Source organism: Cryptotermes secundus, unplaced genomic scaffold, assembly GCF_002891405.2.
Source record: "Cryptotermes secundus unplaced genomic scaffold, Csec_1.0 scaffold33, whole genome shotgun sequence".
Lineage (NCBI taxonomy): Eukaryota > Metazoa > Arthropoda > Insecta > Blattodea > Kalotermitidae > Cryptotermes > Cryptotermes secundus.
Genome location: NW_019727088.1, coordinates 653900 through 681644, shown reverse-complemented (window position 1 = coordinate 681644; position 27745 = coordinate 653900). Strand labels below are relative to the sequence as shown.

Below are 27745 nucleotides of genomic sequence, written 5' to 3'. Positions count from 1 at the left end.
TTTCCGAAACGTCGTGTTTTTATTTGTTATCTTAAAAACCAGGACGATGGATAAAGTCCAAAAACCCAATATATCAGTATGTTATACACCATCGTCAGAATCCTATAGTAACTACTTGTTAATGTTAAGCTTTAAGCGACAACAATTATGACTGATAATGCAATGACATATTAATATAATGTCTTCGGACTTGCAGCTTTATTGTTAAGGATGGAAAAACGTCCATACGAAACTCGTCGCAGTTTCTTTGCCACCAGTTCACAATCTCTGAACGTCTGTGAGAGGTAACAACGCCGGCAGGAGTTTCCCAACCCTCCGTAACTTGAGTTGATTTCTCGACTTCTTGTTGATCGCTTCTATTGTCTAGCAGACTTTTCGTGCTCATATGTGCTTCCGAGAGGGTGTATCATTCGCCGTGCGTGGTGTCTATATACTGGGAACTTATCAGCAGGCAAATAGAATTTTCAAAAGTCAAGCATTCTCCGACAAATCGACATGTCACTATATACTGGAAACTTATCAGCAGATAAACAGAATTTTCAAAAGTCAAGCATTCCCCGACAAATCGACATGTCACTATATACTGGAAACTTATCAGCAGATAAACAGAATTTTCAAAAGTCAAGTATTTTCCGACAAATCGACATGTACGTACTTCTCAGGTCTTCACCGCGCTGTAAACTGTGATCTACATTCGAATTATGGCTGAAAGTTTCCACATTCACGTCAAATGACAATGAAAGTAAGTTGATCTGGGACCTTGAAAACGGGTCTGGAATTCTTGTTGAAACGTCTATGTATAACACAGTCCGTCAGTAATGCAACAAATTGTTCCTCCTTCTCCCACTTACGAGTATACTTACACGCAACATGTTTCGGCCTTAGATGGCCATCCTCAGGTGTCTTAATATATTAAAACTGCTACACTGCATTAATTTGCGCTAGAATCACACGCTGTAGTGCACTTAATACAATGAAATAAAATCCATTAAAATTTTCATTACTTTGGTGATCTTCTGTTGCACCTATTCCATCACTATTAAGTGGACTACAGCGTGTGATTTTGTCGCATATTAATGTAGTGTAGCAATTTCAATATATTAAGACACCTGAAGATGGCCATCTAAGGCCGAAACATGTTGCGTGTAAGTATACTCGTAAGTGGGAGAAGGAGGAACAATTTGTTGCATTACTGACGGACTGTGTTATACACAGACGTTTCAATATGGCTAGCAACAGGATACTTAAATACAGAATTCTTGTTGATGCTGAATTCTTTCCGCGTGTTTCTTAGTATCAGTGGGCTTCTGCGTTCCCAGAATTTGGAAGTGTCATATTTTTTGATCGTAGTATCTTCTCGAACACTGTTGTTTTGTCTAGGGTTTCACTGGCAAGGCGATTTACTCCTTGCAGGTTGATGTTCACTTCATTCATGTGTCGAGTGACGTAATGCAAAACACAAAGCCTCGGCATATTCAGCTGCGAAGGAAGGGTCACCCTTTCATTTCCAGAAAGCATTCAATTTCCTGTTTCAAGTCATACACGCATTTAAGCATCCGAACATGACTCACAACGAACTCTAATGTAACAGGCAACAGCCCTATGTCCAGATTTCAAACCAGTCGAGAAATCCTTAAATTGAAGATGATTCGTTCCTTTTGACGCAACGAAATTTACGAGCTCTGAAACCACTGTAACAACATTAGTCAGTCTGACGGATTTCGGACGCAGATCCTGCTGTTTTATCAACTAACGCATATTATCAAACCGCAATCTACTGTATTCTTCATGTCGCTGGTGGCAAGCGGCTACCCGCCACTGCTCCTTGTGACCGTACTTGGTGCCGCATCCGTCATACTAGTCCAGCCAGTTTCTGTACTCAGATATCCAGACTTTCCAGCGACTTCTTCATATAAATCTGCACCTGTAGTGGTCACCTTCACTGCTATTAAGATAGTCAATTTCTTGGTTTTACTGAACGCCCTATCTTCCAGGAACGCAAACGGCGATATTCATNAACCCAGAAGACAACTTTCTTCGGCGATATTCATTGTCTCCCCTCGTCCACTGAAACCGCCGAAATTTAGCGATTTTCATTATTAAGCTTTATTCATTTTTCTTTGAGCGTTTCTCATTCTTCCAACGACGAATCTTCATCAACTAATTTTTGAAAACACGTGTTCTTTTCAGGAACTGCTACCTCTGCAACTGCATCTGTGCATTAATTTATTATTTTCGACCCACTAAAATGTTAAAATCTTTTTTTGCCAAAATTTCGGAAATAACGCAACTAGCACGCACTGCAGTATCTGTAAGGTTATAATTTTCAATAAACTTTGCCGTTACAGCGAGATAATTAAAAAATCGAGTTATTTTATCCATTCTTACTTGGTTCTGCATACCACAGAGTTTCGATGCCGTGTTTGCTTCGTGTCTGTTAATTTTGCTTTACTTCAAAACATATATAGTTGCATCAGAAACGACGCAAACGTCACACCCTTTAATACAAACAAAGAAAATCTAATCAGTTCACCTACTTTGAGACGTAGTGCATTCGTCAGGACCGTTTCTTTTATTTGTTGTAGCCTACAATACAATTATTTTAAAATATCTCAACGAATAACGTTAAAACACTCGAATTTTATTCAGCAGCAATTCTACTGAAATGAAATATCCTTTACCAACGATCAAATGCGTGCGCGCAACTGCCAATCACATTCATGCATTCTCCCAGTTGTATTCTTCATATTACTATGATAGATCGTTTTGAGGTTTTCTCGTCCAGTAAAACAGAAGCTCTGCTAAGACAGTGTTAATAACAATAAGTGTCACTCTGCAATTACTCTGAATTTTTCCAAACTCCAGTCGATTACGTGAAACCTACTTTTAAACCGACGTCACGACGCTTCGAAAAAGTGTGGTCTCTCAAAGGCAACATGGTGAGAAGCAAAACAGTTTTATCTCACTTCAAGTTCACATGAAGCATTTCACGAAGACCGGTTGACACACGAGTTAAAATATGAGTCCTTGAGCTTATTTGAATCACATGATATAAATACTACACCTAAGGCCGCGCCATAGCTCAAGCGGTTAGTCGCTGGCTTCCCGATCACGGGTCTGGTCAAGTGGGATTTATGGTGGACAAAGTGGTGCTGGGGCGGGTTTTCTCCGAGTACTTAGGTTTCCCCTGCCAATCTTCATTCCACCAAATTCTCCATCATCATAATCACCCGGGGCAGGCTACAATAGGCCAATCAGTGGCCGCCGTGGCGAGTGGACCCAGTTGGACTCCCCCCCCCCCACTAAGCGAATTTTTTTTAAATACTACACATATCAACCAAATATGTGTCGACGTTGCGAAACCTTGAAATCGTGCTTTGTAAAGACAGACAAGCCCAAGTCTTGGCCAAACTTCATGAAATTATGGTTTGAAGCGAGACATAACCCTAAGCCTTGGACCCAAATAACTGTAATGAATTCGTTGCAGGCTGTGTGAGAAACAAAATGGTGACCGCCCTGCTGCTTGCGTCTCTTATTTTGAGCGTCACAGAGTCACATGATCATCAGCATCACCACGGAACGCAGAATACGACACCGCCTTTCAGCAATGTCTCCATCACAACGTACAGTGGAAGCAGGAGGAAAGGTTAGTCGACATGTCAAGTCTTGTCCACTTGCCTCTCATTGCTACACCGAGTCTCGCAAAGGCTATTTCTTTGTGAAAGTACAAACTAAGGTGACTGGAGAAAACTTCCTCTGTATAAGCTTCATAATTTGTACTCTTCACCAGACATACGTGTGATTTGGTTTATTAAACCAGGGGATATCTGATATCTGAATATGAGATAAGGGGGGGGGGCACTGTAGCATGCATGGGAGAGATGAGATGCATACAAAACCTGAAGGAAAGAAGTAACTTGGAAGACCTAAGAGTAAATGGAATTAACGTGAATGGAACGCATGTCAATCGTGTAATTGCAGCATATCCACTTTCATCACAGTGTAAACAAGGTTCAATTAGGTCGTTAAGTACGAACAGCCATCAAAATAAATGTGAATGAAATATAAACATGGTAATGCGTTGAAGAATGCTGTCTTCTTGGATGTGGCACCGTGTGTGAACAGATGTTTCGGAGGAACGTATCGCCTCAATCTTCACGGTAGAAAAATCCGCGAGCGAGGAACCAGAGTGAGCAGGTGGCTGCAGATTGAGCCACCGCTCGAAGACGTTTTTTGTTGGGTGGCTCAATCTGCAGCCACCTGCTCACGCCGCTTCCTCGCTCGCAGATTTTCTATCCTGAATGTGGAGGCGATACGTTCCTGCGAAACGTCGGCTGACACAAATCTACACTGCGCCACATCCCAGAAGACGGCATTCTTCATGGTCACCGCTGTGAAAATCTCGAATCTTACATGGTAATAGGTTACTTGATCTTACGAGTGTCATACAATGCTGTCAAGTTTCACTGAATTCTGTCAAGGATCTCAGAGATAATCTGAAGTTCTTTATGTCCGTAAGTAAAAGGCCTCAAAATGACTGGAAGTATATGAAAATGGCAAGAAAAATTTAATATAGGTCTAGCATGCCGACTTTGATCGAAATCGATGAGAGAGTTCGGGCACTGCTGTATACGGATACATAGGCCTCATGGAGCGCACAGGAGGTTATCGAAAGCTGTTTTTCGAAACGTACATGACTATATGTATATATGCAATAATACTAATACTACTACTAATAAGAATTGATCACCTACTTTCCTTTGATACGACACGGACCGCATAGAAAACGACGCTTGCAATAATTATTCTATTGTTGCATGTGTATTCACTACCGCAGAAACGAGTTTACCTAGGCATTCCCTAGCAACGATGAGCGGGAAACACATACAGAAATGTCTCTTCTGGTTCCACTATTCCGGCTTTCAGGTGTTGTGGGGATACACAGACACATCCTATGCGGTGCCCACTTAATGAAACAAGAGCAATAAGAGCACAGCCTGTGTCTGCTACCGATCACCTTTGTCAACAGTAAATTTGTATTTACGGGATAAGTTAGTAGGGTGACTGGTTACGGGCTGGACGGAGAAGTTTCGATTTCCTGTAGGGGCAGACAGTTTTCATTTCAACCCACTCGAGTGTACGGCCCATCATTGCGTTATGGGGCTGTTTCCGTGGGCATGACGTAGTGTGAGCGCGACGGCCACCACTCACTGATCTGGTTCCTGGTCTAGTATACTTACATTTTCCATAACCCCTTCTTGGTAACAGTAAATCTCTGAAGCAGAAATATCCTATAAACAATGTTCGACCCATCACTCTTATTAAGGGTGGGCTTGTTTAGCGTAGCAATGAATACAAAACCAGTTTTCATTTCATTTATTTCTTCCACTGCCAACTTCAGGATTCACAACCGATTATCAGCGTCACTAATTGAATGATTGTGCAGGGCAGGAACGAAAATATAAAAAGTAGTATGGGCAGAATTTAAGGATTCTACAGTAGGTTCAAGTTATGGCTAGACCGGGCCGTGCCATAGTTGAGGCGGTTAGTCGCAGGCCTCCGAGACCGGAGGCCCGAGTTCGAGCCCAGGTCAGATCATATGGGATTTGTGGTGATCAAGTGCGGTAAATTTCCTCCGAGTACTTCGGTTTCCTCTGCCAATTCTCATTCCGCCGACTACTCCACACTCATCATCTATCATCCGGGGCTGGTACAATAGATCAGTTAGTGGCCAATGTACCAAGTGGACTCAGTCACCCCATCCAAAGAAATTAAAAAGGAAAGACATGGCTACACCAAAGCTTCAGTGGGTTCACTGGAATGTTTCCATGTGTGTGTTCGCTTGCTTGATCAGTCATCGAAAAACATTTACACGCGCTACAGTAGAAGATTGGAAGCCGGGACAGCGCAGTCGGTACAGCGACTGGTTAAAGGCTGGACGACCGAGGGGTCGGAGTTTGAGTTTCGGCAGGGTCAAGAATTTTCTCTTCTCCAGGTCGTCCAGACCGGCTCTGAGGTCCACCCAACCTCCTATTCAATGGGTACCGGGGGTAAAGCGGCCGGGGCGTGAAGCTGACCACTCACCTCCAACTAGTGTCGAGGTTAAGAAAATGTGGATCTATATATCCACTCCCCAATACGCCTTCATGGCGTAGTGCTTAATTAGTTAAGCACAGGGACAATTTTACCTTTTACAGCATAAGATTTCTACTTAATTTGTGACCCTTTCGGTGTTCTAAAATGTCTTCCTTTGAACGCTCAAGAAGAAGGCAAACAGAATCCCCATACTGGAACACCTCTCATTGGACACATTTTGGTCGTCAATAATGGAAAACTAACCTCTGATTTCCGGAATGATTCTTACGATCTTGTTTTACCACTTTCGAGAACGTATTTATGTGGACTGGGCGTTTTGAGGCCTACGGAAATAAAGACCTAAGACCCATTAACAAGAAAATGAGAGTTGTATCCTCTACACTTTCTTTCAAGTCTCCTTTACTCAACGAATCAGGAATAAACAGCACACTGAAATAGCAAAAAAGGTATGGAACTTGACATATTAATATAACAATTTGCTTGCAGATTAAATATAAAACATACCTTCCTTGAATTTATAGTTTAAACACATTATAAAACAAATTCTGGAATTGTCATTTGATGCATTGCTTTCATAATTCAAATAAAATTGTATTGCCAACGTTTGTTTTTCATAATTAGAATTCGCAATACACATATGAACTCGTCATCGATGGTTTTATTCAACACGCGTCACGTTCTGTCTTCATACGCCTGCGTTCTAATAGGTCAAGGACTTACATGTAGATACATATTAATGACCATAGTTCGGTTCTTGCGTCTCTTCGTGCAGCGAAATTTTGTGGTTTGCCGTCATATGTGTTTGACAAGTGTGGTTGCGCCACGGGTGAAAAAGTTTGCGGGCCACTGAAATAAGAAAACAAATTTCCAGGAACGCCATATAATGAAATAAAATGATCATATATCTGGACATTCTTTATATTTTAAAATTAAAAGTGATTATTTGCATGCTTTTGACACAATCGTTAGAATTATGAAAATATATAGCGACAAGTCAGTAGTCTATCTATTGAATATGCCGACACTCCACCTACTTATAGGAATAATTTACAAAAATAGAATGGCACTGAACGTTCCCTTGTTACAGTTCAACAAGATATATTACCTTCGATTTCCCAGTAACCGTCTAGACGGGATAAGAGATTTGCGATTGTAATTGACTTAGAGGGATAAAAATAAATCGCCAGCTGGAACCCAAGGTCATGTCGCCTGCTGAGCGAAATTTCCGATACCATGTTCCTCGCCCACGCAAGAACAGTCTGAGCACGCTCGCAGTCTGGTTGGTAGGGTACTTCCTCATCTTCATAGACATCATGCAGTGGAAAGGGGATTGTGGTTTCGTCCTGAATACCTATGCGTCTCTATTCCAAATACTCATAATAACTGAATTCTTTATTATTATTTTGTGCTGAGCCAACAGCTGCAAGACCAATTACAGACACAGCACAGTGTAGATAGAATTAGTTACGTACTGGACAAACACAACCTAAAGTCAAAGACTAATCAAAGGTAAACATTGAATGAAAAACACATTAATGCATATAAGGAAACAAACAAAATAATACTTTCATTATCACAGATCTAAGTTACTACTGATAACTGAGAAATGTAAAGTATAGATATTTAGAAATAATAATAATAATAATAATAATAATAATAATAATAATAATTCAGTTTAATTCTAGTTTATGTTTGTGCAAATAATAATAGTAACAGTTATACCATATTATAAAAGACGACTGAGGAGAACGTTCCTGGCCCCGAATATGTAAACGTCCCTGCAAACAAGATTAGCAGCTGATGCACGTCTAGCAGAGGGACAATTTTTACATGAGGAGCAGACATTGAACAATACAAAGTCTGTGATATGCCGAGTAGGAACTCGGAGACCGACAACAACAATAATAATAATTCAATTCGTCTTTATGTACGTGCAAACTTAACAGCACGGAGGCCAATTACAAAGTTGGCACGAGTAAATAGAAATACACAAAATAACTAAAAAACATAATACAAAATAAGACAGTCTATATATTGGTAATAAATTAATAACAATTCCAAGAAAAATTAAAGTTAGCATTAACAGGTGAGAAAAATAAAATAAGTACATTTCGAATGGTTATTCCATTATGTGATGAGAAAGGACAATACACACACACACACACACAGAAGTTAATAATAATAATAATTCCTGATATGAAGGTTATGCCATTGCAGATGTGTATGGGTACGAAGCTATGAGTTCCATAGCAGGGACCAGACAAAATATGCCTTTTACAGAAGACTTCATGAGCAAGTCAACCAGTTGGTTCGACGAGTATGAATGAGTCAGTTAGGTACTGTAACCATACTATAACTGAGTAAGTTAGCTGAGGGGTATATCGGTCAAATCAATCAGTCACGTGGTTGTTTAGTCAGAAAACGAGGTGAGCGAGGAACTGAGTTTGCCAGTCAGACAAGACTGGACAAGACAGTCGCTTAGCTAGGTCAGTGAGCGAGGCACCGCGACATACAGTGGTCGAATGAACAAGGCATTTAATTAGTTGCCACTTCATTAGGACTATTCGGTTTTTTCCCCCTTGGCACTACAGCCCCAGTGGGCCTAGGCCTACCTCCATGAACTTCTCCGTTCACTTCGGTTTTTCTAGATCTTACACATTCGGTAGGACTCCTTGGGCGGGTGATCAGCTCGTCGCAAGGCCTCTACCTGTACACAAACACAGGAAAACGCACACACACAAACTAAACATCCATGCCCTGAGTGGGATTCGAAACCACGATCCCGGTTTCCAAGCGAGCGAAGACAGTACATGCCGGACTGTTCGGTTAGTACTTGTGATTTCTTCAATTAGTCACACAAAGGTCTCATCTCGCCATAATTTTTGTTGATCTGTGTAATAAGAATTTGGTACAAATATTATGTTTTGGGGCATTATCCATCGTCTTGTCTCTATCTAAAACCGTCCTGTTTATTTTCCAAAAAACAGCGTTTCGGAGACTGGATTCTCTCTCCGTCTTCATGTAAAACCTACTCAGTTGAGCCAAATAGATAGAGCTAGTCCGTCTCTATTGGGCACAACTGAGTAGGGGTACCTGCAGACGGAGACAGAAACCAGTCTCCCAAACAACGTTTTTTGGAAAATAAACAGGGCGGTTTTAGATAGAGAGACAAGATGATGGATAATGTCCAAAAACATAATATTTGTACCAATGTACCATCGTCACACACTTTTAGATCTTATTAAAAATTTGTTCATTAGATATCTATTTGACTTCAAAGATTATGCCCTCGATTTATGGCGTAGATTTTAAGAGTGACGGCAGGCAACGAACGCTACGCACGCATCTCAGTTCATCCGTGTGTAAACCTAAAAACAGCAGAGCGATGGAGATTTCAACGCAAGATAAGGAGCCGATCATAATTATCCACTCCAAAGAGCGGCGGAACATCATGTCTCCTCGTGTGTAATGGGAAAAAAAAAAAAAAAGTAAAGCTATCCCTGTAACAGGCCGTGGAGGCCCATATGGTTGTGAGATGTTGATGTTCCCACATTTTCTAGACAATCGGCTCATAGATGGTGGCAAGGTTGTCAGCCTTACGCGCCGGCCGCCCTTTACCTCCAAGAATATTCCCGGTACTCGTTTCTGTTAGAGGCTGAGTCGACCCCATGGCCATAGTGCGGCTGGAAGGAGTATGTCAATTGAAAAAATCCAATGAACTCATCGGGACTTGAACCCGCGACCCTCCGGCTTGTAGCGTAGTGCCTCAACCAACTACGCAACCGCGCCCCTCCAAATAACTCCATGGACCAGAGTCCTTTATAAAAGTCTGTCAGTTACTCAGATTCTCCACCTAATTAACCTAAGATTCATTACTTTGTTCATATGAGTCCACCATTGGACCCTGTCCTAAGCTAAATAAAGCCAATCGACGACCACATTCACTATTTCATCAGCGTACCTTTTAATAGTATCCTCCCACTTAAGCAAACGCTTCCGAAGTAGCCTTCTCAATTCAGGTTTTCTGGAGTTGTATAGGACAGCTGTACCTTAAATCTTTCCACCTAAAAACGAGGCTCCTTAGTCGTTTAGAAGAGAGTACTTCAAGAAGGCAGGAGTTCTGGATATGATGTTATGTTTCCACGTGAGTCTGTAGGACATAAAGTATGCAGGCAGCTAATGTCGAGTTTGTGCTATTGACTTCGCTGGTGCTGTACTGCGCGTGGTTTTAATATGGAACTGAACTCTCAATTCAAGTCGTACCTTGCAATAACAGAACACGTGTAGCGCTCATCGTATGTGTTTTGTTTCATCGCGTTCCATTATTTTCTTATCAGCTGTACGATGCTGTATTAAGTGCTGAGGTTGTGTAGCATAAACTGTGCGTCTTTTATCATTTATTTCTTTCTTCGTTCTTTCTCTTCCCCTTCCTTTCCTGCCGTCTTCTTTTTTCCATTCTGTCTTTCTCAACTTATTGATGCTGCTCAGAGGCAAATAACTAAGGCAAATGCAAACATGTAGGTATTACACAGCTAGTTTTTGCTCTTTCTATTTTCGATAGTTTGTAATGCTGAAATAACGTATTTAGCTCCATCATTGGTATTTCCATTTGATGTTAGAGTTATGTCACATTTTCCAGGAATGATTGTATGAAACCTCGCCTTTGAAACACGAGATGAACATGTATTAGCTCCTATGTGAGAACATTCGTATACGCTGTGCATGCCCCGCCGAACTGTAGGGCCCACCACCACTGGCCAACCTGTCGGCAGGTGATAATTAGTAAGTTTGGGGGGGGGGGAACCTGCCTCTCAGAGTACACGCCAAGAATATGACCAACATGTATGACTGAACAGCACTAGCTCACGCGAGCTTATCTCTTAGACTCACGTTCAGTAGCTGAGCGGTCCGAATCTCAACCAGGACACCGGCTATCCGTGGCTTTCTTCAGTCCCTCCAGCATATTCCAGGATATTACCTCGATTATGCCACGACCGTTCCCTTCCAGACATCCTACGACCGACGCTGCATAGTCTAGAGGGAGCGTCGTAACCCCCTCAAACCTTATTTCAAAGCAGATTCCTTGCAAATGCGATTCTTAACAAAAGAAAGCTTCCTGTTTTGAGACACCTCGCTGAAAAGAAATTTAAGTTACCTCAAGAATTACAAATTGGGTAAAAGTAAAGCTGTCCCTCTGCTTAACTAATTGAGCGCTAAGTCATGAATGCGTATAGGGGAGTGCATGTAGAGAGCCACATTTTCTTGACCTCTGCACTAGCTGGACATGAGTGGTCAGCTTCACGATCCGGCCGCTTTACCCCCGGGAAAGAGCCCCCGGTACCCGATGGATAGGAGGTCGGGTGGATCCCAGAACCGGTCTGGACGACGTGGAGACGAGAAAATTCTTGACCATATCGTGATTGGAACTCCGACCCTCGGACGTCCAGCCCGTAGCCAGTTGCTAAACAGACTGCGCTATCCCGGTTCCTTTATGTGCGTCAGATTTCCCCTAAAGGCCTGATGATCTATGAGAATGGCAATATGCCTAATGGCCAGTTATTTATTATCTCTTGGTCGATTTAAAGCCGAGTGAAACAGATAGGATTATACCAGTACGGGTATATAGCGTCGAAGGATAATTAGTAAGCAGTTACAATTCTGAACAATAGGTTGTGGAAACAAGCTGCAGTGGCCTAACTTGATGTACTATCCCGGCATATGCCTGGAGGGACTGAGGAAGGACACGAAAACTTCAGCCAGAATAACTGACCTCCTTGTCGAGAATCGAACCCCGGACCATTCTGATGTGAAATAATAGTGCCAGCGACTGGACGGTTGCTCGGGACTGACAGAAAAACTAATCACCGGATGGCCAGTGATTCTGTATCAGCTGATGAGGTTATGTAGTGTCGGAAGCTTCAGGCGTGGATTGCGGGCTGGAAACCAGGCCGTTTTTCTGTTCCGTACTGTGTAGGTGGAGGCCTGTGTAGTACAGTTTTTAGTCTGTTATCTGGATATGAGGAGAAACCGACTTATCTAGAAACACTATGTTAAATGCGAGAAGTTGGGATGGTAAGGAGTTACGAGTAGAGAGCAGTTAGTTTGACATGCAGCATGCATGGAGGGCATGATAAATTCATAGAGAATTTTAGGCCCGACCCTAGAAGAGAGCGCTTGGGAGACAAAGCGTAGATTGGTGGAAAATACAGTATGAAAATGAATCTTACAGAAATATGGCCCGAGATGTTGGGATCAGTCTTCTGCGGAGTGGGTAAATCAGCATGAAGTAACGCACGAAAGAAAAGAACGCCATTCATGGAAATAAACAATGCTAGCTAAGTGCCAAAGGGTTCGCTTTGCTTATGATAATGATCACCAGTCGCACCAGTTTGCGTTATACTGTAAACAATGATTAACTGATTACATTACACACAAGAGTTACATTACATTGTGTAGAATCTTAGCTATTCCATGAAGATGGACTGGGTTGCCTTGAACATACTGGTTGAAAAAAACTATTTATTTCTTTTATTTAGCTATACTTTAACTACACAGCATCGGGCTAGAACATGAACCGCTGCTGGCCTATATGAATTGATTGTTAGATACAAGATTAAGCACAATAGACCACTGTAGGTCTCGGTGCAAGGGCCGAGAAGGCCTACCCCTCATACATTCATTCATTAGATACAAGATTTCTGTAACAGTTGCATTACGCAGTTCATTCTTATTTTGATTATTGATGTATTTATAGGCCGGCAAAGACCGCCTCTGTGGTCTAGTGTCAGAGTTCCTGCCTACAGATCCACAGGTCCCGGGTTCGATTCCCGGCGCTACCAGATTTTCTGAGAAGTAGTGGGTCTGGAACGGGGTCCACTCAGCCTCGTGAGGATAACTAAGGAGCTATTTCAAGGAAATAGCGGCTCCGGTCTAGAAAACCGAGATTAGCGGACGTGGGGATCCATTGCGCGGACAACGCGACACCCTCTATTCGCTAAAGTTGGCACTAACTTCGTCGAGAAGCGGCGGTCGCTCGGTCGGTATAGTTCGCTTGCGGACTACAGGCCACGGAATTTGTATAGGCTGGCAATAAATGTGGCAAAACATTAGCTTCACATCAACAGACACACAAGAATTACAGTGTTACTTACCCGCCCATCCAGTAAACATGGAATACAATTCCCATATGGAGTCTACACTGATCTGCACACCAAGAAGAGGCGGAAGGAGGGTTGTATGTGGTTTCCTTCGTTGGCCTGCAAAAAAGGAAGAAACGTAAATCTATCCCTGTGAGAGGCCGTCAAACACGACTAAGAACGAAGAAACGGTTTCCGATGTTGTCGAAACTGACGAATAGGTCTAGCAGATACTAATGTTTGCCTAAACGATACATACATGAAGTAGACACGGAATGTATTTTCAGATGTTGCCTAAAATGTTCAGGATAGCCAACATCAGAAAAAGAAAACAGTTAAAATTACCTGCAGTGGCCTGTGTGTCTAGTGGAAGCGGAACGATTTTTTTTAGGAACTTTAAACCCACTAAAACAATTCCAGAGTTGTTTACAAGCGTTGTCCGTTGATTCGTCTTGCCCTTGAAAATGTAACAAAATTACTTTCCTAACATTCCAAGAAATCGCAACCATGTGAGAATAGTTTGAATTTCAGAAGACAAAACTCTTCTTCATTAGGTAAGATATAAATTCCCTATGCTTAACTAATTAAGCACTACGCCATGAAGACGTATTGAGGAGTGGAGGTACAGATACACTTATTCTTGACCTCGGCACTAGCTGGAGGTGAGTGGTCAGCTTCACGCACCGGCCGCTTTACGCTTGGAGAAAGAGTCCCCATTATCCATTGGATAGAAGGTTGGGTGGTCTGGACGACGTGGAGGGGAGAAAAATCTTACTCCTTCTGGGGCTCGAACTCCGACTCCTCGGCCGTCCAGTCCGTAGCCAGTCGCTATACCGACTGTGCTATCCCAGGTCCAGTTTAATTTTCTTTTCCTTGGCACTACAGCCCCAGTGGGCCTAGGCCTACCTCCATGAATTTCTCCGTTCACTCCAGTTTAATTATTTATAAAAATTGTATTATGTTTTTTCAAAAAGAGTAAAATTAAAGTTTAAAAATAACATTTTTATCAATTGGGACACCTGCGTCAGTTTCCTTGTTGCTAAGGAAGAGTAAGTGTTTTTGTTATTTAACGACCCTCTATCAAGTAGGTAGATTACGCAGCGTAAGAAGACAATCTTTGCTGTGACAAAGACTACTATATATTCTTATTTATTTATTTAATATGATGCATTGTGCTCCAATGTTTCTTGAGACGTAGGAGATAGAAAACAACAGTTCTTTCAAGATTGTTTACTGTAAGAATGGAGGCCTATGTAAACATTAAAGATTTGAAAAGTAATGTTACTGTAAAATATGGATAATTCAAATAACAGAATATTATAATACATTCTGTTGTGCTTATCAGTACCAAATACCAAAGGCCGCGCCATTGCTCAAGCGGTTAGTCGCTGGCTTCCCACCGCGGCGGCCCGGGTTCGAGCCTGGGTCTGGTCATGTGGGATTTGTGGTGGACAAAGTGGCGCTGGGGTAGGTTTCCTCCGAGTACTTCGGTTTCCCCTGCCAATCTTCATTCCACCAATTACTCCACAGTCACCCTCACCTATCATTTGGGGCTGTAGGCCAGAAGTGACCGCAGTACCGAGTGGACACAGTCTCACCCCCACTAAGAATAAAAATAATAAATAATACACAACATCACATCAGTTTATGCCTATGTGCCCTACATGTTTCGAGTTCACACTATTACCAGGGGTATTGCAATACACAGAACTCAGCTGACAGGTTTCTAGTTAACTATTGCAAATTTAGCACTTGCAATACCTCGTATGATAAATTGTGGTTGTCAACGTTGCATTGGGGCATGCTTTCTGTGAATATGTCGATTTCCCCTTCCAATTCTCATTCCGCCAACTGCACCATAGTGATCAAACATCATTCAGAGCTTGGTACAATCAGCCAAACAATGGGCGACATACCACGTGGACTCAGTCTCACCCTGCCCCAAGAAATTATAAATAAAATAAAACTTCTGTATGTGAGTAAAATTGCATCCTCTGACACTGCTAAAATATTCTCATTGCTTCAGTTATGCCGTTTTGACTTGTACCCATTATTACGTCCTTTAGTCTGTCTGTCTATCTTCGTGAGTTCTACAGCTTTCATTTTTTGTTGTACTTCCGTACTGTTAAGAGGAGCCAGGGTAGCGTCGTCGGTATAGCGACTGGCTACGGGCTGCACGACCGAGGGGTCGCAGTTCGAGTCCCCGGTGGGGGGAAAGAATTTTCTCCACGTCTTTCAGACCGGCTCTGAGGTTCACTCAATCTCCTATCCAATGGGTACCAGGGACTCTTTCCTCGGGGATAACGCGACCGGGGAGTGAAGCTCACCACTCATTTCCAGCTAGTGACGAGGTCAGAAATGTGGATCTATATATCCACTCCCTCATACGCCTTCATGGCTTAGTGCTAAATTAGTTAAGTGCAGGGACAACTTCGCCTTTTTTTTACATTACCCGTACTGTCAGACATTATTTTTTGCTTTTGTGTCTAATATTCTATGATGTATCTGGACACGGAGAGAGCTATCGATTTCACAGAGGCAGGCAGACTGAGTCATGAAAGGACGTGTGAAAATCAACATGGCATAACTGCAGCAATAATGGCTAATAATATATAAAAGCTAAAAAACATGATACTCCGTAGCTCTAGTCCGCAGGCAAACTATACCGACCGAGCGACCGCCGCTTGTCGGCAAAGTTAGTGCCAACTTTAGCGGATAGAGGCTGTCGCATGGTCAGCGCAATGAATCCCAACGTCTGTCAATTTCGGTTTTATAGACCGGAGTCGCTACTTTTCCATTCACGTAGCCCCTCAGTTATCCTCACGAGGCTGAGTGGACCCCGTTCCAGACCCACTACTTCTCAGAAACTCTGGTAGCACCGGGAATCAAACCCGGGAGCTCTGGATCTGTAGCCAAGAACTCTGACCACAAGTCCACAGGGGCAGTCTGTGAAGTTACTACAATATATAATAAGAGTATTTTCGTAGTCACAAAGCAAAGTGCTCACTCGTCACGTACCAGAATGCATAATGCGGCAATACACATTAAACAAAAGCAGCTTATGTTATTCTGGCTCCGATATGCAGACTGTGCAGGCCGTTCCACAGGAATTCTTCACGGACTGTACACGCACGTCATTTCCGAAGCGAGTTTAGATATCAGTTTCTCTCTTGAAAGACAAAAGTGGCGGGCATTTAGCGGCCGGGAGTTCAGAATCGTAGGTCAGGTTTGCGAAGGTGCGGGGGGTTCCGTAGTCTGGCGTGGACACTTCGTGGCTGCAGTGGGAAAGCTTAGCGTGTCCTTTATAGAAGTGGGAGAAAGACTGACTGAGCGACTGACAGCGAGTAAGCAATGCTCCTTCTATGCTGAGCGCGTGCGCGGCCGTGCAGCGGTTGTCGCACTCACGCACACGAGTCTCAGTCACCCGCTCGCTTTCATTGGTTTAGTACATAATCAGTTTGAATTAATGAAAATAAAACTGAAAAAGTACACTACAATTTTTGTTTGTTATTTTTTGGGAGCATATAAATTTAATATCTGTTATGGACTGACCGCCTCTGTGGTCACAGTTCCTGGCTGCAGATCGATTCCCGGCGCTACCAGATTTTCTGATAAGTAGTGGGTCTGGAACGGGGTCCACTCAGCTTCGTGAGGATAACTGAGGAGCTATTTCAAGGAAATAGCTGCTCCATTCACAACACCGAGATTAACGGCCGTGGGGATCCGTTGCGCTGACCACGCGACAGCCTCTATCCGCTAAAGTCACGAACGTACGTGTAAATAATTGCACGGGAACAGTTGGAAACAAAAATAATGGAGAACGGTGTTTTCTAAGCGGTCCCTGCCGATATGTTATAAGCAAGACAGTTAAAATCTCTGGTCGTCAGTATCAAGGGGCTTGGTGCCAAGACGAACTGATTGTCGGTAAACCACCAGTCGTAAAGTTACGCTTTAACTTTGAAAGCTAATAGAAGAGTTAGGTTACCCCTCGTGGAGGCACCGTAGTCCTGCGAGTCATAGGATGCGACGAAAAGGAAACCCAGTGCCTAGGGATGTAACTGGGCCACCTTGTTCTTGGGGGATATAAATACGGGAACCTGGCCCTCCAGGTTGAGGGTGTCAGGAATCTGAGACAGTAAAATACGGTCAGAGTCCCGCGGGACCCGTCCTCTCGTCAGAGAGGGCGCCCCATATCAACAAACCCGCAGCTGTCTGAGGAACAAAAATCTAGTCTTGGGCCCCAGATAGTCGCTTGACACCAAGATATACTTGCCGACTGACCGTCAGTCGTAACATAACTCTGACTTTGACTTGAACATCGACAGTTGGAGCAACGAGTTAGTTGTTAAACAGTCGCCAATGGGTGAGGCGGCCCATACACAACGAATCTGGCTCGCGAGGAGCTCGGATTAATTTCACCACACACGTATGAGCGTGGTGACCCACAGACGGACAAGTTTGGCTCACTGGAAACCGAGCCGAGTCGGACTCGTACGTGTATGGGCCCCCTAAGAACATGAGCACGAAAGAGAGGACACTGTTGGTATCAGTCACCAGGCAACGACTGGTGAACACATAGCGAACTGAGAAGGCTTTACGTATGTGTGCTGCCGTTACAGTGATTTTTGACGTGTGTAACCCAGTGAGACTGTCGTTTGTTATTTATAGTTACGTTCTTTAAACGTTCAATAAATCCGATTACCAATGCAGACACCATTTATAGTCACTCACACACCTGACAGCTGGTGTCCAAAGTGGGATTAGATCGAAGAATGCACCGGGTAGTTAGTCATACCGCCACACTACGAAGAAGGAACAAATACTAGCACGCCTTCTGGCCGAAATACAAATGCCATTCAGGAAAAGATGGACTCAAACCAAGAAAGAATGAAGTCAAAATAGGGTCTGAAATCAAAATCATTACAGAAAAATTTACGGTGGGCAAGAGGAGGCCAAGGCCCAGGCGGGTTCCCTAGCCTCCCGGATCAGTGAAAACCGAGAAGAGACAAGAGTCAGAGCATGTGCCGTGCAGTATAAGATGGATGCCTGACGAAAAGAGACGACGGCCTACCAAGAAGCGACGGAGGCCTACCTGGAGAGGAAGGAGCTATTCACAGTGGAGAAGGTGAGCGTAGAGGCGCAGTAGAGACGGTCGGAGCTCTGAAAGACCGATATGAGGACGGGCATCTAGCCTTAGGGAGCCGCCGACAGCCGAAGAAACGGACCTAGGGAGGTGGTGGATTCCGGAAGAAGTGCCGTTCCTCCACGGAGTAAGGGACGCAGTCATAAAGGACCGACGGTAGAGAAGAGATGATGGAATGGCCCGGAATGCTTTCAGGAACCGAGGCGAAAGATGGCAGCTACGTCTGAAGAAGGAGAGGACATCCGGCAGAATCTTCAGGAAGACCGTAGAGCTGGAGATGGAAAGGCTAGGAGTTGGGTCTTCGACTGGGCTGCGGGAAAAAAGTCATTGGACATTGTGGAGGGGTCGACCCCCTGCGAAACGAAAGAAGAGACGTCCAAAGCACAGCCCTCGGAAAAGATGATGGTGGTACATCTGAACCGGCTCGCAACATATTGGGGAATCACTCGGGATGAGTACCCTTAAGGAGGGAGCAGCGGCATGTAGAACCGTTGCTAGGCAACGACTGAGAAAGAAGCAGCTCTACGACAGACAGCAGTTACTGAGTAACGGCTCAGCAAAAGGGCACGTTTCCACGAACTCGACAATTGCACGGAAACAACTGGATACAACAATAATAAGCGGTGTTTTCTACGCGGTCCGTGCTAAGATGTTATAAGCAGAACAGTTGGTCGACAGTTGGAGCATTCGCTTTACCGGATGAGACTGGCCCACTCCAACTCGGCGCCAGCTATCCTGAGGGAAACTTCGGAGGGAACCAGCTACTAGATGGTTCGATTAGTCTTTCGCCCCTATACCTAGTTCTGACGATCGATTTGCACGTCAGAATCGTTGCGGACCTCCATCAGGGTTTCCCCTGACTTCGTCCTGGCCGGGCATAGTTAGTTGTGAGACAATCGCCAGTCGGTAAGAACGTGAGCACGGAAGCAGAGGACATTGTTGAGATCCTTCACCAGGCGACGAGTGGTGAAGAAAGAGCAAAAACTGAGAAGACTTTACGTGTGCTGTAGTTACAGTTATCTTTGGAGTGTGTAACTCAGTGATACCCGTGTTTATTTGTAGTTACGTTCTGTTAAGTGATCAATAAATACAATTACCAATCAAAATCCTGTCCATAGCCACATTAAAATTGTTGACCATATACACGTATATGCCAAAATTACAGACAAAAACTTCCAAAGATATTCACAGCGTTGTTGGAAGAGCAAAATGGGTTTCGCAAGGAATGCTTTTGCATAACAACGCGTTCATCACGAAACAGACTGTGGAGGAAGGGAATTTAACTTGGACCCTGCTGGACGATGGAAGGATCAGAGTTCGAGTCCCGGTAGGGTCAGGAATTTTCTCCATGTCGTCCAGACCGTCTCTGGGGCCCACCCAGTCTCTTATCCAATGGTTACCGGGGGCTCTTTCCCTGGGTGTAAAGCGGCAGGGGCGTGAAGCTGACCATTTACCTCCAGTTGGAGCCGAGGTCACGAAAATATGGATTTATACATCTCCCCCATTCGCCTTTATGGCGCAGTGTTTAATTAGTTAAGCACAGGGACAACTTTGCGATACCTAGCTTTTGTGGACTATACAAAGCGTCTGACGGTGGGAAGAGAGCGAGCATGTGACGAACTTTATAGAAGAGAGGATACATATAATATTCAATACGAATTAATCGAANAATAATAATACCTGCAAACGCCTCTTAAGCTATTACAAAAAAAAAAATGTATAAATTATATTATTAAAATATCAGCATGAAAAGCTAAGACCATGGCATTCAGAATAAGATATTGTTTGAACACAAATTAATAGAAATGAAGATTAAAAAACAATTTATATTTTCTTTTCCGCTGGGCCCACTAGAAAAATAACAGCATACATAGAACAATGGCTGGCACGCATAAAAGGATTCCTATATAGATTCTGAAGGGGTGATGAGATGTAGGTAGACCCAGAACACGATGGCCTAAGGCCGCAACAAGCTACTAGCTTATATGTACGAGTAAAGTGAATGAATGACTAAATTTTATCAGAACTGATTCCCATATGGCGAACTGACTCCAACAGCGAGTTCAGGTCACGAACGGAAGAGTGAGCGTTATAACTATGCCCCGAATATGACGTCAGACGCATTGCTGGGTGAAACCTTGACCAGCCCCAAGAGCACCAGACGTCGAGGATTCGAGACGGATCGGGTCACCAGGTTGGCCGTACATGGCCGATCGAGTTTCTATGACGAAACGAAAGGGATACTCATGTTGCGCTTTCCTCTCACCTTATCTTTGCGGAATAACCTTATTTTAAGTTTACCGTGAGGTGAACGTCACTAGCTCGGATCTCGAAAATGCAAGTATCGCATCAAATCCAGTTAGCTCCGCCTGGACATGCCGTCTTTTTGTCCTTCAGCTGTCATCGATTACGAAGTTTGGTCTGTTCTGATTCAGAATGTACGTACAGTAGAACTCCGGTGAGCAGATCACAGTGGCCGCGCGGTCTGTCTTCGCTCGCTCGAACGCTGGGATCGTGGGTTCGAATCACACTCAGGACATGGATGCCTATTTATGTTGCTCTGTGTGCACGTAGCGGCGTTGCGACGGGCTGTTCCCCCTTTCAAGGAGTCCTACCGACTTTGTATAGGACTAACAACCTGAAAAAAGCGGCCGATGCCCAACAGAGGGACCGTAGAGCCTTAGTCAGATATAGAACGCCGATTATCCAAATTGCCAATTAACCGAATAGCCGCAAAGAAGAAATGCGCCTGATAAAGAAACATCATTGTTGCACTTCATAACTAAATTTGGGAGCACGCGGTAGCGTAGTTGGTTCCGGCACTATGCTACAAGCCGGAAGATCGTGGTTTCGAGCCCCGATGAGGTGGATTTTTTCAATTGACCTAACCCTTCCAGCCGCAGTATGGCGCTGGGGTCGACTCAACCTCTAACATAAATGAGTACCAGGAATCTTCCTGGGGGGGTAAAGCGCGGCCGGCGCATAAGGCTGACAACCTTACCGCCATCTGTGAGCCTACTGTCTAGAGAAAATGTGGGAGCCTCAACGTCTCACAACCCTATGGGCCTTCTAGGCCTGTTACAGGGATAGCTTTACTTTTATCTTATCTTTATAATTAAATTTATTACATTTTCATTATTCGCCTGTTTTAAAAGTTTTTTTAATTTTATTATTATAATAGTACAATACATTATAATAGTGTTTTTGCTGAATAAGAGTTCAATCGAATTATCCCAAATTTCGATTCTTCACAACTACCTTTGTGACTAATTCGGAATATCGGCGTTCTGCTGCACTTTGAAACTGGTGGAGGGGGAGATTTTTTATTTGGGAACCAGAAAGACGATGCAGTTCAGGACTAGGCAGACATTCACAACAAAGGAAATTATTACAATGCAAGTCTGGCAATTCATTCCTACATATGTCACTGTTTGGAATGGTATTTGAGACATCTTAAAGTAACGGGAGTTGTTTTGTTAAAGACAACACGCTCTAAAACTAAAGAGACGGCGTCTACCCGCGTCTACGCCCATCTCCAGCCCTGCCTTAGACATATGGGAGGATTTCGTGAACCGTAAACTGCCCATCGCAAAATCTCTACTTTCCTAAGACAACATAACACCCATAACTTACTGGCTCCAGCGGACTTCGAGCCCGCAAACTCGTACGTCGTGACGAAAGTATCACAGAGTGTTTCCCCAGTAGTATCCTCGTTTGCATCCAGGTGTTAACACAACTGAGACAGAACAGTTACTTTCGGTATCCTCGGTCTTGTACTAAACAAAAAGACGAAGAGAAATTGGGCAAACTGGCGATCATTTAGAAGGAACCACCGCTTGTCTCTTCAGTGTGGCAAGCCAAAAAGCGCAGCTCACGCAGCAACAAGAAAAGTTCGAAGTCACGAGCTGAGTAAGAGACTAAAAACTGGTGAAGCAGAGGCTTCTTAGGAAGCTGGTCTTGATTCATTATAGCCTACCATGCTCACAAAATCCCGCCACAGGACCATACCCTCAGCTACTTGAATCCAATTTACACCTTACATGTTCCATGTCTTTATGATCTACTTCAGTATCATCCTTTCCTCTATGTCTGTGTCCCCCATCTCTCACTATTCCTGCAGATTTTCTGAATACAATTCTGTACGCAAGATTTGAGGTTTTTAAGGCGGTGACTATGAAGAATGCCGTCTTCTGGGATGTGGTGTCGTGTAGATATTGTGTAAACCGACGTTTCTGAGGATCGTATCGCCTCCATCTTCAGAGTATATAAATCCGCGAGCGAGAAACCAGCGTGAGCAGGTGACTGCAGACTCACAGAAGACGACATTCTTCAATTCGGTACGTGTTCCTCATATCCCTGTTACATGTCCAGCCCATCTCATTTTCCCTAATTTGATCTTTCTAATAATTTGCAGTGAAAAATCGCCTAGGCATGTACGGTAATTGCATGCCTGCACGTGGTTTCGGCACACAGAACTCACCCTCCACTGGCTATGTTTGTTTGTCTTTCCGATAAGGCGTGTTTTACTCTAAATGGCTATGTGAAGAGTCGACTGCACTTCAGACAGTCTGTTTAGTTTCATGAAGTCGAGACAGCAGCTTAGTCTTGTGTCTCATAACGAGAAATCTGCTTAGATGCACAAGGGTGGCATCTGATCTCACTTGAGAAAAACGTGATAATCTAAATTTCGTGGAAATAGCACCTTATTCTCTGGATGGGGTCCGGTGGCTGTCTCTTATGAATGCAGTAATAAATCTTCGGGTTCCCCAGAAAACGGGGATTTTTTTGACTAGCTGAACGACTAATAACTTCTCAAGAATCACTTTGCTCCTTGCAGTTTACTTGCTTATAGCACACCGTGTTTCCTCGGCAGTCACACGTCGCTAAATGTGAATAATAAATATGTCGGCTTTACCATCTTCAGTTCATCGAATAACCCTTCAGAGCCCTATGGTTACTATATGTACCACCTGTTGTAACATACTAAACTCCGCATTTTGCCCATGGAGTGTTGTATTTGCATGTTTCGGTGGTTCTCAAAACAAACAGCGATTCTTTCCCGAAACAGCATTAACCGGTTGGTCTTTGTATCGGAGACGTAATGTGTTTCCTGTGAGGTACTGAATNCTTCTCGTCAGAGAGAATGTTACGTAAGGACTATTGCCACAAGGGTTCAGTTGAAAAAAATAAAGAACGAGTCGCTGGACACCAAGACGAAATGATTGGCGGTAAACCGCCAGTCGTAAAGTAACTCTGACCCTGACCCCATCATTGAAAGTTGAAGTAGGCAAGCCATGTACTTCAGTAGCTGAACCAGGAGTGGGAAGAATATTTTGCTTTGCACTAATTCCGCGTGTAATGTGTTATTTTAGAGATCACGATTAGCACATTCGAAAGTGAATTCATGACTATCTCCAAACGCAGGGCCGCGCCATAGCTCAAGCGGTTAGTCGCTGGCTTCCCACCGCGGCGGCCCGGGTTCCATCCCGGGTCTGGTCAAGTGGGATTTGTGGTGGACAAAGTGGCGCTGGGGCAGGTTTTCTTCGAGTACTTCGGTTTCCCCTGCCAATCTTCATTCCACCAATTGCTCCACAATCACCTTCACCTATCATCCGGTGCTGGCACAATAGGCCAGAAGTGGCCGCAGTACAAGGGACTTAGTCCTACCCCTCTAGCAATAAAAAAATCTCCAAACGCATGTATTCGTGATACTCTGTGCATTATTCGAATAATATCGTAATTATCTGAAGGCATCAAAACGAAATAAAAGCAGGGGATCTCGCCTACCTGTGTTTTCATGTGACATCGCTATACTGGCTACTAGTCACTGTCTGCAGCATATCTGATACATCGTAAAGTTGTCCCTGTGCTTAACGAATTAAGCACTACGCCACGAAGGCGTATGGGGGAGTGGATGTATAGACCCATATTTTCTTGACCTCGGCACTAGCTGAAGGTAAGTGGTCAGCTTCACGCCCCTGTTGCTTTACCTCCGGGGAAAGAGCCCTCGGTACCCATTGGATAGGAGACTGGGTGGGTCCCAGAGCCAGTCTGGACGACGTGGAGAACAGAAAATTCTTGACCCTACCGAGACTCGAACTTCGCCCCTCGGTCGTCCAGCCCGTAGCCAGTCGCCATACCGACTGCGCTATCCTGCTGGTACTTGGTTTATGTAACTACTCTTTTTCAGACTTATTAGTTAAACAGCGCTACATGAGACATTACAGGACGTTTATGAACACCGTGTTTAAAAGAACGCTGAAGGAAATGGCCAGGGCCTAATTTAAGATAGTATCTTTGGATATGGGTGAATGAACTGGAAAAAACTTCGAAAAGCCTAATTAGAATATCCAGTTTCCACTCTGAGATCCGAACTTCCCGGATAAGAAATAAATCTAACCATTACATTGCGAAGCTCTGAAGTCAGGCGAGCGTCTTCCTACCAGTAGCTGCCTAAATCAGAGTACGAACCGTTAGACGGCCAACATTAGACCAAATGATTCACAGTGGTCTTCAAGTCAGCTGGTTTCTAGCAACAGCTACCGGAATTAAACCAAGAACCGTGAGAATATTAACAGTCTAGAGGTCCAACATTAGACCAAGTGATCAACACTGGTCATCATGTGAGCTGTTTTCTAGCAGCAGCTGCCGGAATCAAGCCAGAGACCGTTAGAATAATAACAATAATAATCTAGAACGCCAGCACTAGACCAGCCAGACGATTTAACATAACCGTGAATATTCCGCACAGTAGGTTTCTACCGGCGCGCGGCGAGAGACAAACAGGCTCAGGCCGCGCAGACTGCCTGGCCTTGAGCGTAGCCCCGCGGCCCTATTGTCCTCCATCGACAATGCGACCTGGGAGGCGGGGGGGGCACACGACGTATTTATGAACGTGTAAACAAATTGGTCTTGCAACTAAAGCACGGCACGATGAAGGAGAATGTTGGCATGGAGGCAAAGCCCCGCGATTTGCAGACCACAGACCGTTGAAGACGCTGACATAAACGGTCTCACGCTTCTGGGAAAAAGCCCTGGCAGAATGGAGTCAGTATCCAACCATTTCACTGCCTGAGCTCTCTCGCTTAGTCTACCTTCCATTCAGCTCATAATCATCACCTGAGGCCGTGGTCGAGTAGTTTGCATTTCCGCTTCGTATCCAGAAGGTCCTGGGTTGAAATTTCGACCCAAAGACCGTCTATCCTAATTTAGGCATTTCGTGGTTGTTCCTCCCGCCCAGCATCTTTCTTCCATATATTTTCCCATTAATCCCTACTCGTCATTCGACGCAGTGGGTGATATCGAAACCACCCCTAAATGTATAAATACACATATTCAGAGAGGAGCTTCATAACTTGTATGCTTCTCCAGGTATAATTAGAATCATCAAGTGAAGGAGTATGAGGTGGGCAGGGAATGGGGGACAAGAGGAATGCATATAGGCTATTGGTGGGAAAGCCGGAAGGAAGGAGACCACTGAGAAAACCAAGGCGTAGGTGGGTGGACAATATTAAAATGGATTTCGGAGAGATATGATGTGATGGTATGGACTGGATTGATCTCGCTCAGGATAGGGACCAGTGGAGGGCTCTTGTGAACGCGGTAATAAGCCTTGGGGTTCCATAAAATGCTGGGAAGTTCTTGAGTTGCTGCATAATTGGTGGCTTCTCAAGAAGGGCTTAGTTCCATGAGTGAGTGAGTGATTCAATTCAGAATCGTTAATCGGAACGCAGTTTCTTAAGAAAATAGTCACCAAAACACACAAGATACGAATGATTTCTAGTTAAATTTCAGTGCAATTTTCGGGCGTTCTTTGTTGTCGTAATATACGACTAATTTATATGCTTTTAAATGTACCACACACTACAAATGTAATTATTTACAGGTAACGTCATTCGATAATAAAATGAATACTGTCATATGCAGAACTAATTTCTAAACCGGCCGTAAAGTTATGAATCCAGCCATTTGTTTCATGTGTGCAAAACGTGATGTCTAACCTTCAGGATGGGCAAAGACTGATTGTGCTCGCATGAGAGTAGATCGATCCATTATTATTTTATTATTTTTTTTACTGTCAGCGTGCCTGCTTCCCCAAGAATTTTTTTATTTATCACTTATTAGCAATCTGAATTTGCATTCTATGAGCTAATTTGCTGTCATGTACAATAATTATTCTATTGTACTAAGTTGGCTTGAAGAGCTGTAATCCATCGATTACACCTCAGTTTTCCTGGAGATCGTTTGGCCAAGTTCGTCTTAGTCTTCTGTATTGTGTAGGTTGAAGGAGAGCTTCTATTGCGTTGTTGGGGTGAGATTCCAGTTTCTGATAATTCCCCAAGAATGATTGTGCTCTACGAAGTTGGTTAAAATCAGCGTGTTTTTTTCTAAAATATGTCATACTCAAGTGTATCCTCAAGGTTGAACCATACAGTGCCCCGGCAGATATATGATTTTTGACAATTTTGCCGCTTCGCATAAGATTTTTTCCAGTATAAGCAAACCCATTTCTTAAAATGCCGTTCTTCAATGACGAATGTCTGTACGGGTACCTTTCCACTCTCCCATATTAACAAAATTTCGCAGCACGAAATTTTGCCAGAATAAATCGGTACTGGGTACTAAATAGCAGACAGCCGGACACATCGTCAAGACGAGAAGCATTCCTCTTCGTAAAGAGAGTCTGAGTGTCTGCTATTAGCATCCAAGCTTCATGACGCAGCGGTTCTGTCACGCAACACGTGTGCGGCCCGGAACATTTCCATACAGTTAGACGTGAAGGAAACGGCCTGCAAATAAGTTTGTTCCTTGGGCATAATTAACGACGTTCTGTCAAATGCACGGGCCATAACCGTAACGTTTTCTTTTGTACGAATGTGAAACTTAGTTCCTAACCTACCAAGTTGGCTCAAGTACCTGACTCGAATCTCGGCCGAGTCACCTACTACCCTCAGTGAGATCTTTTCGCGGTTTTCCGCACTTCCAGACAATTGCTGGCATTCAACATTAAGTCAGGTCACAACTCTGCCTTCCACAACTTTTCTCAGCCGTTACTTCGTTAAATAAACTACAAATAATTCCAATCCTAAAAAGTGTATTTGTGAACAATTTGTGCTCTTCCCGAGATAGTAAAGGTAAAGTTGTCCCTGTGCTTAACTAATTAAGCACTACGCCATGAAGACTTATGGGGGAATAGATGTATAGATCCATATTTTATTGGCCTCGGCACTGGTTGGTGAGCGGTCAGCTTCACGCCCCGGCCGCTTTACCCCCGGTACCCACTGGATAGGAGGCTGAGTGGCCCCAGGACGACACAGAGAAGAGAAAATTCTTGCTCCAACTGGGTCTCGGCCAGCCCATAGCCAGTCTC

General features: G+C 43.9%; 1 protein-coding gene across 1 annotated transcript in view; it reads left to right on the top strand.

The window, feature by feature from the left end:
• LOC111864292 (sclerostin domain-containing protein 1) overlaps nucleotides 1-27745 on the top strand; it is a 68613-nt gene that overhangs the window by 8675 nt on the left and 32193 nt on the right. The window contains exon 2 of the mRNA XM_023851431.2: nucleotides 3488-3646. Coding sequence (XP_023707199.1) covers nucleotides 3505-3646 — 142 coding nt within the window. The 5' untranslated portion in view covers nucleotides 3488-3504. The remainder of the gene's footprint in view (nucleotides 1-3487; nucleotides 3647-27745) is intronic.